The sequence below is a fragment of the Podarcis melisellensis genome, assembly GCF_964234715.1.
Source record: "Podarcis melisellensis genome assembly, chromosome: 8".
Lineage (NCBI taxonomy): Eukaryota > Metazoa > Chordata > Lepidosauria > Squamata > Lacertidae > Podarcis > Podarcis melisellensis.
Window position 1 is genome coordinate 8,115,087 of NC_138540.1, and position 15,797 is coordinate 8,130,883.

Below are 15,797 nucleotides of genomic sequence, written 5' to 3' on the forward strand. Positions count from 1 at the left end.
TGTGGCCTCCTGCTGCTGCCGCGTCGCCGGAGCACAATTTCTGTTCTCATCCTGAAACAAAGTTCTTAACCTGAAGCACTACTTCTGGGTTAGTGGAGTCTGTAACCTGAAGCATATGTAACCCGAGGTACCACTGTACTTAATTCGTTCCGGAGGTCCATTCTTGACCTGAAACTGTTCTTAACCTGAGGTACCACTTTAGCTAATGGCAGACTCATTCAGAAGGTTGTGGACTCTCCTTCCATGGAGGTTTTTAAGCAGAGGTTGGATGGTCATCTGCTGAGATTCCTGCGTTGCAGGGGGTTGGACTAGATGACCCTTGGGGTCCCTCCCAACTCTTAAGATTCTATGATTCTAAATGATCTGCTCTTGTGTGTTGATTAATACATATGTTCACCATCTTTGGGAATATCATTTGGGAAGGGGCGAAGCCGATGGCCCAGCACTGACTCCAGGACATGTGAATGGGGCGTTTGTTTTTTTGGGGGGGTGCCTGCTGGGGCCCCCTCCTTTTAAGCTGGCCTCCCCTCCTGTTCCCTTGCGCCTTCCGCCTGGGGAAAGAGGCATCTCTCTGCCTTCCTCCCATTTCCTGGATGACTTCTGCAGCCCTCGATCTGCAAGCGGTTTCACAGATGCTGGAATCTCCAGCAGCTGTGGGGTTGTTTTCGTTTCAGTTTGTTGCTGCTTTGTGTAACCTCCAGCAGAACCGGCCGCCCCCTGTTCCCCCCCCCCCCAGCCTTGCAGGGTGGTGCTTTGCCAGCATCCAGCAGGCCTGGGGTTTGGCTGGTTGGGTGCCTGCTTGCCACCGTGCTGCCCCTCTGCTAACACCGCTGACCCCGAGTGGCTCATGGCTCCTTAATGCCAGTGAGTCACGCCGGCCGCCCCTCTTGGCCAAGAGGATTTCTGAGGCTTGTGGAAAAATCCAAGCAGCCCATCAGCTGGGGATGGAAACGGCCTGTCTGGTAAACCGATTGCGTCATCAGGCTTCCTGCATTGGCTCAGCATTCCCGCGCCTCACGCCAGCTCTCAGAATCCGACCCTTTTTGTGCCAGTCCTGCTGCCTCAGTTGGGAGAACTGGTCCCAGCTGTTGTCTTTCAAATACCTCTCTTTCAAAACAGAATCAGTGAAGGCGGTGAAGGTCCTGTGTGAGTGCCTGGAGGCAGTTGGAGGATGGATGGCGGCTAATGGATTGAGGTTGAATCCTGACAAGACAGAAGTACTGTTTTTGGGGGACAGGGGGCGGGCTGGTGTGGAGGATTCCCTGGTTCCCTCATTGCGAGAAGCAAAGCTACAGGGTACCAGGCAGAGGGCCTTCTCGGTAGTGGCGCCTGCCCTGTGGAACGCCCTCCCATCAGATGTCAAAGCGATAAATAACTACCTGACATCTAGAAGACATCTTAAGGCAGCCCTGTTCAGGGAAGTTTTTAATCTGTGATATTTTAGTGTATTTTTGGTTTCTATGGAAGCCGCCCAGAGTGGCTGGGGAAACCCAGCCAGATGGGCGGGGTACAAATAATAAATTATTATTATTATTATTATTATTATTATTATTATTATTATTATTATTATTATTGTCTCATTTTCCCCTCCTGGTTTCTTGGGGTGGCATAATTACCAAGGAAGGTGGCATTTCGGAAGCAGTGTGGGAGGGGCAAGAATGCACCCCCCCTGCGGTCCAGAGACCCATACAGACATAACGGGCACCGCATGGAATCTTTTCCACCCGTCGGGAGCTTTCTGTGCTCCTCCGTCACGTCAAGGGAGCACAGGAAGTGGAAGTGGTCACTGAATACAATGAGGTTCTCTGCTGAAAATACATCTGTTTAAGTTCCAAGGTTCTAGTCCTCTTGACAGCGGAGAATAATAATAAGAAGAAATTTTTATTTATATCCCGCCCTCCCCAGCCGAAGCTGGGCTCAGGGCGGCTAACAACAATAAAATAATACAACATTCTAAAATCATTTCATTATAAAATTAATTCAAATCAAATTGATGGCAACCATTGGGCTAGAATTCTGTGAAGATTGCCAAAGGAGGGAGTCAGTCTGTGCTTTAAAGCAATCTGGGTTTACTAGGTGTAATCTCAAAGTTGGAGTGGTCTAATCAGATTCTGAATTGCACACCTTCCAACATTTCTCTGATGAAAACAGGGACATCCTATTCTGTTGTTGTTGTTGTTGTTGTTACCCCGCCCATAGGGCCGGGTTTCCCCAGCCACTCTGGGTGGCTTCCACCATATATAAAAAGATAATAAAACATTAAACGTTTTAAAAAGCTTCCTTCTATTGGGTTGCCTTCAGATGTCTTCTAAAGGTTGTATAGTTTCTTATCCCCTTGGCTCAGGGGTCACGTAACTCCATACCCTCCTATGAAAATAGGGACGTCCTAAGGAAAAGCGGGATATTATGGGATCAAATCAAAAACCAGGATGGCTTCTGTAAATGTAAATTCCAGGCTGTCCCTGGAAAATAGGGGACACTTGGAGGGTCTGGAATTTCTAGCAGGCAGGATTTGGGGGCTTCCTTGGGAGCATGAGTAGATTAAAGTTATGCAGGGGGGCGGGAATCATTTGCATCATTTATACAAGCTGTTGAATCCATCTTTCTTTGATGAATTCTTTCTCCCATCATCCTTGGCAGCTCTGAGCAGGGCTGATGGGAGTTGGAATACACCACTACCTAGAACAGGGGTCAGCAAACTTTTTCAGCGGGGGGCCGGTCCACTGTCCCTCAGACCTTGTGGGGGGGCCAAACTATATTTTGGAGGAGAAAAACGAACGAATTCCTATGCCCCACAAATAACCTAGAGATACCTTTTAAATAAAAGCACACATGCTACTTATGTAAAAACACCAGGGAGGCTCCACAAAGAACCCAGAGATGTGTTTTAAATAAAAGGACACTTTCTACTCATGCAAAAACACTGATTCCTTGACTGTCTGCGGGCCGGATTTAGAAGGCAATTGGGCCGGATCCGGTCCCCATGTCTTAGTTTGCCTACCCATGACCTAGAAGGCCACAGGATCCTTACTTGCTGCTTTAAGCTCTTAATTCTCTCTCTAGTTCCGTCTCTCTGTTCTTAAACTGCTGCTTTATTTATTTATTATTTATGTCCTAGCTTAGACTGAGAGAGGCAGTGAGTGGCCTAAAGTCACCAAGCGATCTTTATGGCCAACTAAGGAATTTGAACCCTGGTCTCTCCCAGTCCTGGTCCGACACTCTAACCACTATACTGCCCTAGCTTTCTTTTCCTCTCCCTCTTCATCAAAAGTCCCCCCCAGACATTCCTATTCCTGCCCACCTCCCAACCATTTGTTCCCACTAAGGAAACACCCTTAGCATGTTTTATTTGGTCAAATCCCTGGCCGCTTTCAGCTGTTTGGGCGAATGCAAATTCACCATGATTCTCCACCCAGAGTATCTCACAGTGGTGTTGTCAGAAATCAGGGTGGAAGGAGGGATGTCTTGATCTCTGCCTTCCTCCCTAGGTGGCTTCTCCACCCATTCGGCCACTGTCAAAGCCCCTTGGGGTCTGAACAGGCCAGAAACTGTGGTCCTTCAATTTTTTACAGTGAGAAATACATGTCATCATTGCTTGTAACTTTGGCCCCTGAAAGGCTGAGCCACAGAGGCAGCTGAATTCTGGGGTAGCTTTTAAACAGAGGGTGGAATGACGGATAGAATCTGTGTACAGTGGTAAAGGTAAAGGGACCCCTGACCATTAGGTCCAGTCGTGGCCGACTCTGGGGTTGCGGCGCTCATCTCGCTTTAGTGGCCGAGGGAGCCGGCGTACAGCTTCTGGGTCATGTGGCCAGCATGACTAAGCCGCTTCTGGCGAATCAGAGCAGCGCACGGAAACGCAGTTTACCTTCCCGCCGGAGTGGTACCTACTTATCTACTTGCACTTGACGTGCTTTTGAACTGCTAGGTTGGCAGGAGCAGGGACCGAGCAACGGGAGCTCACCCCATTGCGGGGATTCGAACCGCCAACCTTCTGATCAGCAAGTCCTGGGCTCTGTGGTTTAACCCACAGCGCCACCCGCATCCCGCGTGTACAGTGGTACCTCGGGTTAAGTACTTAATTCGTTTCGGACGTCTGTTCTTAACCTGAAACTGTTCTTAACCTGAAGCACCACTTTAGCTAATGGGGCCTCCCGCTGCCGCCCGAGCACAATTTCTGAACCATTGACAGGAGAAGGTGGGGGAGCCACCAACTCTGATGGTTTTAAGAGGCTTGGAGAGGTTCATGGAGGAGGCAGCAATGCTTCTGAATTCCAACCAGTTATTGGAAACCACAGGAAGGCGGAGCTGCAACAATGCTGCCAGATTTCTGCCTTTCTTTTGTCCTGCCAGAGACGTTTTGTTGGCATCTCTCAGAGACAGAAAGCTAGACTTTTTGATCCAATCTAGCAGGATCAAGGTGGGTAGTGTGTGTGAGCCTTATTTCCTTAACTCCCCATCCAAAATAAGGCATGTGCAAATGGTCAAGCACTTCCAACACCTGCTGAAAATGTTTTTTTGTCTCCTGGCTGCTGCCGCCAGCCTTTTATGAGATTCTAAGGGGCACTTAAAATGAAATGAAGGGGTTCTAGTGATTAAGATAAATAAGAGTATAAAGGGAGGGATAAAGGATGAAAATAAATAATGAATGATCTTGCTGAACTAATTTTTAAAATGGAATACAAGAAAGGAAGGCGGGTGGAAGTAAGGAAAATAAGGTTTTGAAGGTTATTAATTTGAAAGAGAGTTCTTTTTTATGTTAAATTTCCTTATTTATGTTTTCCTTTTTTCTGTTTTTTCTGTTTGTATTTCTGATGTTTGTTGTTGGTTGTTTATGTGATTTTTGTTGATTTTTGTTGGTTGTTAATTTTTTGTAAAACTTAATAAAAATTATTTTTTAAAAAAATATATTTGTGAGATTCTAAGGATGCTTTTGAAGAGTCTGCCTGACTCCATTAGTGATTTTCATTGAGATGCCCACATAACCAGAAGCAAACAAATACTTTAACAAATAATAAACAAATAATAAACCCTAAAAGTTAGGTCCATTGTTTTTTTGCTCATTCAGGAGTCCTAGGACACGATCTCTGCTTCTCTGTAGCTTACACCAGGCAGGAGGTTGACAGGAGGTACAGGGCTGATCCACAGTGCACTTCCAAAGCACATGACTCCCCCCCCAAAAAAAAAAGAATCCTGGGAACTGAAATTTCCCCCTCGCAGACCAATTCCCCGCACCCTACAGATCCCAGGACTCTTTCGGGGCAAGACACGTGTTTTGAATGTGCATTTGATGTGCCTTTCAATGTATGGTTCGGCTCTTCCCGTAGTCCAGATCCTCTGAGGGATGCCTTGCTGGTGCAACCAGTGTGTGGACTTGACTCACCGCAGCTGCTTCTCTGCCTCTCTCCGCAGAGTTCGAAGCCAAAGCTGCAGACCACCTGCTCAGAGATCCAAGAAATCCGTCCCTGCACTCGCCTGGAGATGCCGGACCACGCAGACACCTTTGTCCTCAAGATGCTGAAGGTATCCTGATGCATTCGCTGCACTTATGGGAGGGAGGGACACTTCAGGGGCAGCTGGAGGATGGATGGCGGCTAACTGATTGAGGTTCAATCCTGACAAGACAGGAGTACTGTTTTGGGGAGACAGGGAGCAGGCAGGTGTGGAGGACTACCTGGTCCTGAATGGGGTAACTGTGCCCCTGAAGGACCAGGTGTGCAGCCTGGGAGTCATTCTGGACTCACAGCTGTCCATGGAGACGCAGGTCAATTCTGTGTCCAGGGCAGCTGTCTACCAGCTCCATCTGGTATGCAGGCTGAGACCCTACCTGCCCGCAGACTGTCTCACCAGAGTGGTGCATGCTCTAGTTACCTCCCGCTTGGACTATTGCAATGCGCTCTACGTGGGGCTACCTTTGAAGGTGACCTGGAAACTACAACTAATCCAGAATGCGCATCTATACAGTGACTGGGAGTGGCAGCTGAGACCACATAACACTGGTCTTGAAAGACCTACATTGGCTCCCAGTACGTTTCAGAGCACAATTCAAAGTGTTGGTGCTGACCTTTAAAGCCCTCAACAGCCTCGGCCCAGTATACCTGAAGGAGTGTCTCCACCCCCATCATTCTGCCCGGACACTGAGGTCCAGCACCGAGGGCCTTCTGGCAGTTTCCTCCCTGCAAGAAGTTACAGGGAACCAGATAGAGGGCCTTCTCGGTAGTGGCACCCGCCCTGTGGAACGCCCTCCCATCAGATGTCAAAGAAAAAAACTATTATCTGACATTTAGAGGACATCTGAAGGCAACCCTCTTAATGACTGATGTTTTAATGTATTTTTAATCTCCTGTTGGAAGCTGCCCAGATTGGCTTGGGAAACCCAGCCAGATGGGTGGGGTATAAAATAAAATAATAATAATAATAATAATAATAATAATAATAATAATAATAATAATAATTTATTATTATTCCTGGGCAGTATATAACTCCTGTGCTCTGAGATCTTCACTGGATGCCAGTTTGCTACTAGGCCAAGCTGAAGGTGTTACTGTTAGTATATATGCATACTGACATACATTTTATGAAATCAATTAAAGGGTGTGGATATCCCATGGGGTTTTAAAGACGATCTGAACCTAGACAGCATTGCCTCAGCATTATGATGAACTCCCAGTGTTTATCTTCAGCAAGGATACTCATTGCTAAATACTGGAAAACTCAAGATTTGCCCACACTGGAAGAATGGCAGATGCAACTGATGGACTATATGGAACTGGCGGAAGTGACTGGCAGAATCCGAGACCTGGGAGAAGAACTGGTGGAGGAGGATTGGAAGAAATTTAAGGACTATTTACAAAAACATTATAAATTGTATGAATGTTAAGAAAGACATAAGACTTGCAATAACATGGTACCAACAAACTTGCTAAAAGGAATAAGAATTTAAATGCCATTAAAAGAAAAGACAAACTTTGGATAAATATCACGTTAAAAATAAGATTCTAGAATTATGGTTTAAACTTTCTAAAGTTTGAGATTTAATATTGGAAAATTGTACTATTAGAATTGAAACAAGTTAATAATTTGCTGGTAAAATTTATGAGTTTAGAATGCAGGAACGAGAGGCGCGAGGAAGTCCAAAGAGGAGAACGAATTGTGGATATTGGAAAACTATATGTTACTTTGTATGCTTTTTATTGTTGAAAACTTTTAATAAATATTATTATAAATATATATATATATATATCTTCTTTTTCTCTCCCCCTGCCACAGGTAAACACCTCCATGGATCTTGTATTTGAGGCTGGAGATGACCAGCAACTGCGTTCCTGGATGTGTGAAATTAAAGAGTGTCTCCATCGGGGGTGAGTTATTGCCCCACTACTCTCTGTGCCAGGGCTGTGTGATGCAGTTCTCCAGGTGTTTTTTTTTTTTTTAAAAAAAGAGGATTTCTAGTCCCTATGGCTGGAAGATAAGCTTGAATGTGTACAGCGATTCCTTGTGGAATATCTGAAGCAAGGGAGGCATTGGGCTGCCTTGATTAGCAGATGCAGAGCGAATTAGACAAGATTATCTTTTAAAATGCAGACTAAGATGGGGTCCACCTTTTCCTGGCGCAGATTTTCTTTCTCTCTTATCGCGCGGTGCAGATCCAGGTTCGCATGCTCAGAGTCTCTCGCGTTGACTTTTGCTTCATGTATTGCAGGCCGTAATCTAGGCCCTAAAAAGTGGGTCCGGGGCTGGTCCTTGGTTGGTACAAAGCGAGCTCTGGACAGAAGGGATTGGAAGACAGGGAAGTGCATAGGAATGTTTCCCCACCCCCAGTTTTCTCAGCACCTCATGAGGGTTAGAAACCTGCTTCTTTAAATAAACAAAAGCCCGTCCTGAAACTTCCAGCATTCAGCCTGATGGGTTGCCCATGAATTCTAGAGTTATGAAGGAGAAAAACTTTAGTCTAACCACTTTCTCCATGCCAGGCATAATTTATAAACTTCTATACTGTCTCTTGTTACTGACCTGTTCTCTAAAGTCCCAAACACGGCAGGCTTTCCTTATGGGGGATTCATACTATCCTCTTTATTGCCCTTTTTTATCTTTTTCCAACTCCACACTATCCTTTACTGGGTATTTCCTGTACTATATAGCCTGGACTGACCTAGAGGTGAAAATGCCCAGAGTAAGGATGGCTTCTGTGATGAAAATAGCCATACCCGAAAGAAAACTGTGTGGAACTAGGTGTTCCTTGTGTGCAACGATGCAGGAAAGCTGAAGAATTGGTTGAGGAATTCAATCTTGATCTATTTAATTCATTTATTTAATTTAATTTTTTATTATTTATTTAATTTATTTATTAATTTAGTATTTTTAATCTCTTGTTGGAAGCTGCCCAGAGTGGCTGGGGAAACTCAGCCAGATGGGTGGGGTATAAGTAATTAATTATTATTATTATTATTATTATTATTATTATTATTATTACTTGGACTGCGGAATCCATGTCCTTTCTGCACCTTGTCTTCTGCTTGGCTTGGGAAATTTGTTTTAAGCCCTGGAGTCCATAGGAAGCAAGAACTTCCTCTCGTGTATCTGGGGGTTTAAAGTCCTTCCCAAGTCAGAGTGTGGGATGCCCAGGTAGATGCAAGGCCAGTCTCTCTCTCACGCCTCTTGGAAAATGTACTTCTTTCAAAGACGTCCCACTTCCTCTTGGGGCTTCCTCTTACTGAAATCTGCCAGGGGCAAGAAGTGGTATTGTGATTTGCAGAGAGCCATACTGTGATTCCTTTCATTCGCTCGCACACACACACACACACACCCTCCACCGAATTTCAGACTCCTTTTTGACCTTCTTGTAGCAGCAGTGCTGGGTGGCAACTGAACTGCCTGTGTCCAAAACCAACCTGCCTGCTTTTCTCCAAGGTTCCGTGCCCCTTTTTCGGAGTATAAAATGGCTACATTAACACCGTGTGTTTGATCAGGAGTAGCATAAATGTGCCAGGAAATCAGGTCCCAAACTTGTCACTAGTGCCAGGCCACTTGGTAAGTGGGGTGTGTGTGAAGACAACCTGGGTGACATCTGAGCATGTACCGTATTTTTCGCACTATAGGACGCACTTTTTCCCCTCCAAAAATGAAGGGGAAATGTGTGTGCGTCTTATGGGGCGAATGCAGGCTTTTGCTGAAGCCTGGAGAGCGAGAGGGGTCGGTGCGCACCAACCCCTCTCGCTCTCCAGGCTTCAGGAGAGCCCCACCGCCAGCCCCACAAGCTCAGGGGACAGCGGGGAGGTGGAACGCCGCCATCCTGCTGTCCCCCGACTTTGTTAGAAGGCTGGCGGGGGGGGAGAAGCCTGCTCCTCCCCGTCGCCAGCCCCGCAAACTCGGGGGACAGTGAGGAGGCACAGCGCGCCATCCCGCTGTCTCCCGACCTGGTTTGGAGGCTGGCGAAGGGCTTCCCCCTCCCCCAGCCCCGCAAGCTCCCAGAGCGATGCCAAAGCTGCGTGCAGCTTCGGCATCGCTCTGGGTCCCGTTCTGGGGGCTGGGGTCGGGGGAAGCTCGGGCTTGCGGAGAGCTTCCTGTTCTGGGAGCTGGGGGGGGGATAATTTTTTCCCCTTTATTCCCCCCCCCAAAAAAATCTAGGTGCGTCCTATGGGCTGGTGCGTCCTATAGGGCGAAAAATACGGTAATCTGTGTGTGCCCAAATAGTTGTGCTGCACAAATCTCTTTCACACAAACACCTGTTCATACACCAGGCAACTTGGACCAGTTTTCAGGTTAATTTTCAAGGCGGGGGTTCCCAAATTCCGGTCTGGGGACCACCGGTGGCCCGCAAGCTGCACAGTGTATTTGAAGAATGGTGGGAGCAGCGCATGAAATAGTCGTTTTGATTGCATTTTGATTGCTGCTTCTGTTTCTTGCCTTGCATTTTGTTATTTATCGCAGTATTTTCCATTGCGTTCTACGGAACTAAAATGGGAATGCAAAAAAATACAAAGTAATAAATAACAGGAGCAATGATGATAGCAATAATAATAATAATCCTACAATATCTACAACAGCATATCATGATTGCTACGACAAGCAGACAAATCAATAGGTGGTCTGCAATTTTCAAGTGATTTGTATAGGAAGAAAGAGTTTTGTAACCAACTCCAGGTGTTGGTTGGGAGGGTTAAGGCCAGTTTTTGAGGCAAGTTCTGACCAATGTGTTTTCCTTCATCTTATAGGCTTGCTTACAAAGGCATTCAGAAAAGTCTCTTTCCTTTAAAGTATAGCGCCAGCAGACTCACCACTGCCTTATGCTGAGAGAAAACAATATGGGTTTTCCCCTGGAATTTCAAGTTTTCCAGTCCTCACTCCCATCAGGGAGCTCTTTCTTTTGCTTTTTTGCTTTTCTTTGCCTTATCCTTTGTTGCTGGCCTTGGGAGCAGGGACTTTATCTGTCCTGTTGGTGTTTCACAATCAGAAACATTCTCTTTCAGGTCAGAAGGCGCCGATGTTGAGCTGATCTCGGACTCTCAATCGGAGGCTGTGACCGCAAGCCCCACAAACAGCAGCACGGACTCCCTGAACCAAGGTATTTGGGGCTCATGTGTGGTGAGGTCTGAGGTTGGAGGGGGCTCTTCTCCTATGCCCTTCAAGAAAAAAGTACCAAGAAACATCTGGTTGAGCAGTTCAAGCTACTGGACTCTGGGGAACCAGCAGAAGGGAGTTCCCCGATACTAACAAAGCTGCCTATTTTTTGTTTTGTGTTGCTAATTCTCTGGCTCTGCAAACTGTAAGCACTTGTGTGTGGTGCACCACGTTTTTACCATAGCTGCCTTGAGCTTTTCTGGGGGGAGAAATTGTTTAAAATGACAGCTGAGTCCCCTTCCTTCTCCCCTAGGGGCAATGCCACCCAGCCTCCCAGACCAGAACAGCCAGAAGACCGACCACTACCTGACATCCTTCCCCTGGTTCCATGGCCCCATTTCTCGAGTCAAAGCCGCTCAGCTGGTTCAGCACCAGGGCCTTGATGGACATGGGGTTTTCCTCATCCGACAGAGTGAAACCCGCAGGGGAGACTACGTCCTCACGTTCAACTTCCAAGGAAGAGCAAAGGTACAGCGTCTCTTGCTGAGGGGACCTTCTCTGACACCAGTCAGTACATTAGCAGGCGGGCTTTCATGGCCCAAAACTGGAGCACTGTTGAAATCCCACTTGTACTTCATATCTAAATAGCTTTCTTTTTAATGTCCAGGAGACTTGCGATAAGGCAACCACATTCTGGGAGGATGTATTCAAACGAATTAGCTAACTGGACTAAAAATATTCAAAGGCGCAGAGTTAGCTTTACTTAATCTTTACCCAGGGGACAATATAAATCTGAATTTTAAGCCTCTTATTGGCCAGCTTCTGGAAATTCTTAAAGGATGGGGCATTGAACACATGGTCGAGATGTCTGGCATTTAGTGTTGATGGAAAAATTAATTACTAAACAAAAAATAACAAGAGGAATGAAATGAAAAGACAGTCTTTTAGTGGATTGATATACTTTTATTATGTTCAGTGCAAGAGAGGAGAATGCAATTAAAAAAGAGAGGGAAAAATGAGTTGGACTACAACTCTCATGGCCGTGGCTGACTTGCGCTCATGGGATTTGTAGTCCAAGACAACAGGTTGGGGAAGGTTAGGCAGTGGGGTATCCCCCGGCTCAGGTGATGGGATTTGCACACGCCCTTCTGATCCTTGCTGAAACTTTTACATGACCTGTATGAATTGGCTGCTGTCGCTGACATGCGTCTTCCTGCTTCCTTTACCTTGGCAGCACCTACGGCTCTCCCTGACCGAGAGAGGCCAGTGTCGTGTCCAGCACCTGCACTTTGCCTCCATCTTGGACATGTTGCACCACTTCCAGCGCTTCCCCATCCCCCTGGAGTGCGGAACGGCCTGCAACGTGCAGCTGTCCAGCTATGTAGTGGTTCTTCCACATGCACAAGGTAGGAGGCAGCTATGACTGCCATTTAGCCTCTTCCGTGCATTGGGCCTTTTCCAACCACACTCGGCTTTGAGCAGGAAATAAGGAGCGGAGGCAGACAGATGCACAGACGGCTGGGGACTGAACTTGGGGAACTTTCCTCTCTTCATCATTGCTAAGGCTGAGATCACTGAACACTTACCGTATTTTTCGCTCTATAAGACGCACCAGACCACAAGATAGCTGGGATAGCTGCGCAGCCTGCATTCGCTCCATAAGCTGCACACACATTTCCCCTTACTTTTTAGGAGGGAAAAAGTGAGTCTTATAGAGCAAAAAATACGGTAAGTTTGTTAAGATTTTTACACCCTCCTCTGTTTTCTGCCAACATCTATCAAGGTAAAAGTGCTGTTTTCTAGAATTCCTGCTGGAACAGCTTCAGCAGGCCTGGGAGAATTCTAAGGCTCTGTCCTTCTGGAATGAGGAAGGCAGCTGGCTTTGGACACCAGCGCTTGTGGTTTCCTTCCACTGTAATTTGGTGGGGGAAATCCCTTGCCATATCCTCCGCTCTCTTCCGCTTTCGATCCCTCAGCTGGAAGGTGGAAGCCTCTGCCTGCTGAACTCAGCTGGAGAAGTGTGTGTGTTGTATTAAACAACAACAACAACCCAAATCACCAACGTATGATGTTTCTGCTTAGGTGCAAAGCAAGAATGTGTGTTGCTTAGGGGTGACATAGCCCATTCCTGCTTTGCTGATACAGGAATTGGAAACAGAAAAGAGGGAAGCTCTTAAGCTCTTAGCACCACCAAGGAACACCCAGCTAGTTGCAGACAAGGATGATCTCAAAGCAATCAGGTGCAGTAGTGTAAAAGTTAGCTAGTTCTTGGTTTCTTTTCTAGTCATGCCAGCAATGACTACTGTAGGTCCATTCAGGGCTAGTAACTTTCAGAGCCTTGTCGAGAAGGGAGCAGAGTGCCTTGCCTGCTATTTAGCTGCTTCCTGTGCTGCCCTTGCAGCTGTGGAGACATTGCAGCTCATCATGGTTCTTGGAAACATGGAACCAGGCCATTGTGCCTATCCCCACGGTGGAGTTGTATGGAATGTCATATTTGGTGTTCTGTAAACACCAAAGGGACGCGGGTGGCGCTGTGGTCTAAACCACAGAGCCTAGGGCTTGCCGATTGGAAGGTCGGTGGTTTGAATCTGCACGATGGGGTGAGCTCCCGTTGTTCGGTCCCAGCTCCTGCCCACCTAGCAGTCTGAAAGCAGGTCAAGTGCAAGTAGATAAATAGGTACCTCTCCGGCGGGAAGGTAAATGGCGTTTCCATGTGCTTCCATGTGGTTCGCCAGAAGCAGCTTATTCATGCTGGCCACATGACCCGGAAGCTGTTTGCGGACAAACGCCGGCTCCCTCGGCCTATAGAGTGAGATGAGTGTGCAAGCCCAGAGTCATCCACGACTGGACCTAACGTTCAGGGGTACCTTTACCTTTAAACACAAGATTCTAGTCCTTTCAGCTAACGGTACTTTTTAAAGAGTCGGTGGGTCGTGCCTTCTCAAATATCAGAAATGAACTGACACGGCCTTACATTTTCAATGACTGAGGATGTGGTCAGATGCCCCATATTAGAAACTTGCCCTAGCAAGACTGTTTAAAAAAAGTGCATATAATTCTATAAACATCCGCCAAGTCACATCTTACTCGCCTTTTTAGTTTAGAGAAAAGGCATAAGAGGCGACATGATAGAAGTGATAAAATTAATAATTTTAGAACTTACGGACATCCAGTGTAGCTGTATGTTGGAAGATTCATGACAAGGAAAAGGAAGGACTTTGTCATACAGCATAAACTATGGAACTCTCTCCCACAGGAGGCAGTGATGGCCACGATCTTGGATGCCTTTAAAAGAGGACTGGACCATTTCATGGAGGGCTATCAATGGCTTCTTGCCATGATGGCTATGATCTGCTTCCACAGTTGGCGACAGTAAAGCCACAGGAAGGCAAAGGGCTCGGGTGCTCGGGTCCTGCTTGTGGGCTGAGGTTAGCCACTGTAAAACCAAAATGCTGGACCAGATGGGTCATTGGCCAGATCAGCCTCTTGTGATGCTCTTATTTGTTTGCATAATCTCTACAGAGTGCAGAATTTGGCTTGCCTGTTCAGCACGCGGTTCATGCCGCCCGTCTGTGGAACGTCATATTCCCTTATGTCGGCATATTTTTAGGATATCCAGTATAACTCCCCCTCATTTCTCTTCCTCCCAATTCAGGCTCCAGCAGCACAGTCCCACTCTCCCCCTCCGTCCACCGCTGCCACCCGGAATTCAGCCTTGTCCAGCTGAGCCCTTCCAGCTGCCCGCGGATCCACCTGGCCGACAACCTCCGACAGAGCTCCTCGGTGGAGCAGATATTCCACCTGGTGCCCCCTCCAGAAGAGCTGGCCAGCGGCCTGTGGCCCAGCAGCCACCTGACCAGCCCACCCACCACCCCTGCAACGCGCCAGTGGGACAATGATTACGAGATGGACTCACAAGGCAGGTCCCACCTGCGGGCGGTTAACAACCAGTATACATCCCTCTGACACAGCGGGATGGGGCAACAGCCTGTTTTGCACAAGACTCTGGATAAATGTTTCAGAAAGCCACGGAAAAGACTTATTCCTCTTGGCTGCAGGCTCGTGCTGGGGCCAGGCAGCTGGGTACACTTGCCCCCAAGCCTTGGAGGGCTAAGATGGCGGGGGGGGGGGGCGCCGTGTACTAGGGACCGGCTGCTTTTTTGTTTGAGTTTATAACTTTATTCTAACAAGACTCTGCCCCAGGCCTCAGGAAAGCTCTGCACATGCCGGCTTGGCTGTGTTGGTTTGTAAGATAAGATTGATAACTCACTCCACTATGGATGTGACCCTTCGATTCGGCTGATTAAATGGCCTCTCTGTTAAGTTTTTTCACTCAATCCTCTCATCGGTTTTGCACATGGCTCTTCCTTTGCTTTAGGCTCCTAGCTTATTTTTGTTGCTACCGATACATACAATATTTTTTGGTCTCTGTAACGATGTTCCTCTACTTGAGGAAAAGGGGAAATGTGTGGGCAGTAGAAGAAAACCCCCAGATCCAACTAGACTCAAGTGATTTGCTCTTTCCATCACCTGCCTCTCATTCTGTTGCTGGATGAAGGCAATTGAGCTCTCTTTAGCTGAGCTAATTTCTTGGCCCCCCTGGGAACTAAGGAAATCATAGAATCATAGAGTTGGAAGAGACCACAAGGGCCATTAAGTCCAACCCCCTGCCAAGCAGGAAACACCATCAGAGCACTCTTGACATATGGTTGTCAAGCCTCTGCTTAAAGACCTCCAAAGAAGGAGACTCCACCACACTCCTTGGCAGCAAATCCCACTGTCAAACAGCTCTTACTGTCAGGAAGTTCTTCCTAATGTTTAGGTGGAATCTTCTTTCTTGTAGTTAGGATCCATTGCTCCGTGTCTGCTTCTCTGGAGCAGCAGAAAACAATCTTTCTCCCTCCTCTATGTGACATCCTTTTATATATTTGAACATGGCTATCATATCACCCCTTAACCTCCTCTTCTCCAGGCTAAACATGCCCAGCTCCCTTAGCCGTTCCTCATAAGGCATCGTTTCCAGGCCTTTGACCATTTTGGTTGCCCTCAAATCTGTGTTTTGTTTTTTAAAACTTACGCTCCTTCCAAGTAGGGTAATACAAACAGAACCAGGTGGTTGTTGGAAGTGCAGGCAAGAGGAACAACCATGGCAGAAGGCCATCACCACCACCCCTGTGCACAATTTTTGGCCTTAAATATCTAAACACTCAGATCCCTCAACCTCCATGCAGGCCTAA

At 47.2% G+C, this 15,797-nt stretch overlaps 1 protein-coding gene across 2 annotated transcripts in view; it reads left to right on the top strand.

Moving 5' to 3' along the window:
• SH2B3 (SH2B adaptor protein 3) overlaps positions 1-14,905 on the top strand; it is a 68,587-nt gene extending 53,682 nt beyond the window's left edge. For both annotated transcript variants that reach the window (XM_081922973.1, XM_081922974.1), the window contains exons 3-8: positions 5,413-5,523; positions 7,270-7,361; positions 10,470-10,564; positions 10,874-11,088; positions 11,795-11,966; positions 14,216-14,905. In XM_081922973.1, the coding sequence (XP_081779099.1) occupies positions 5,413-5,523; positions 7,270-7,361; positions 10,470-10,564; positions 10,874-11,088; positions 11,795-11,966; positions 14,216-14,526 (996 nt within the window). In that variant the 3' untranslated portion in view covers positions 14,527-14,905. The remainder of the gene's footprint in view (positions 1-5,412; positions 5,524-7,269; positions 7,362-10,469; positions 10,565-10,873; positions 11,089-11,794; positions 11,967-14,215) is intronic.
• Positions 14,906-15,797: the final 892 nt, after the last annotated feature.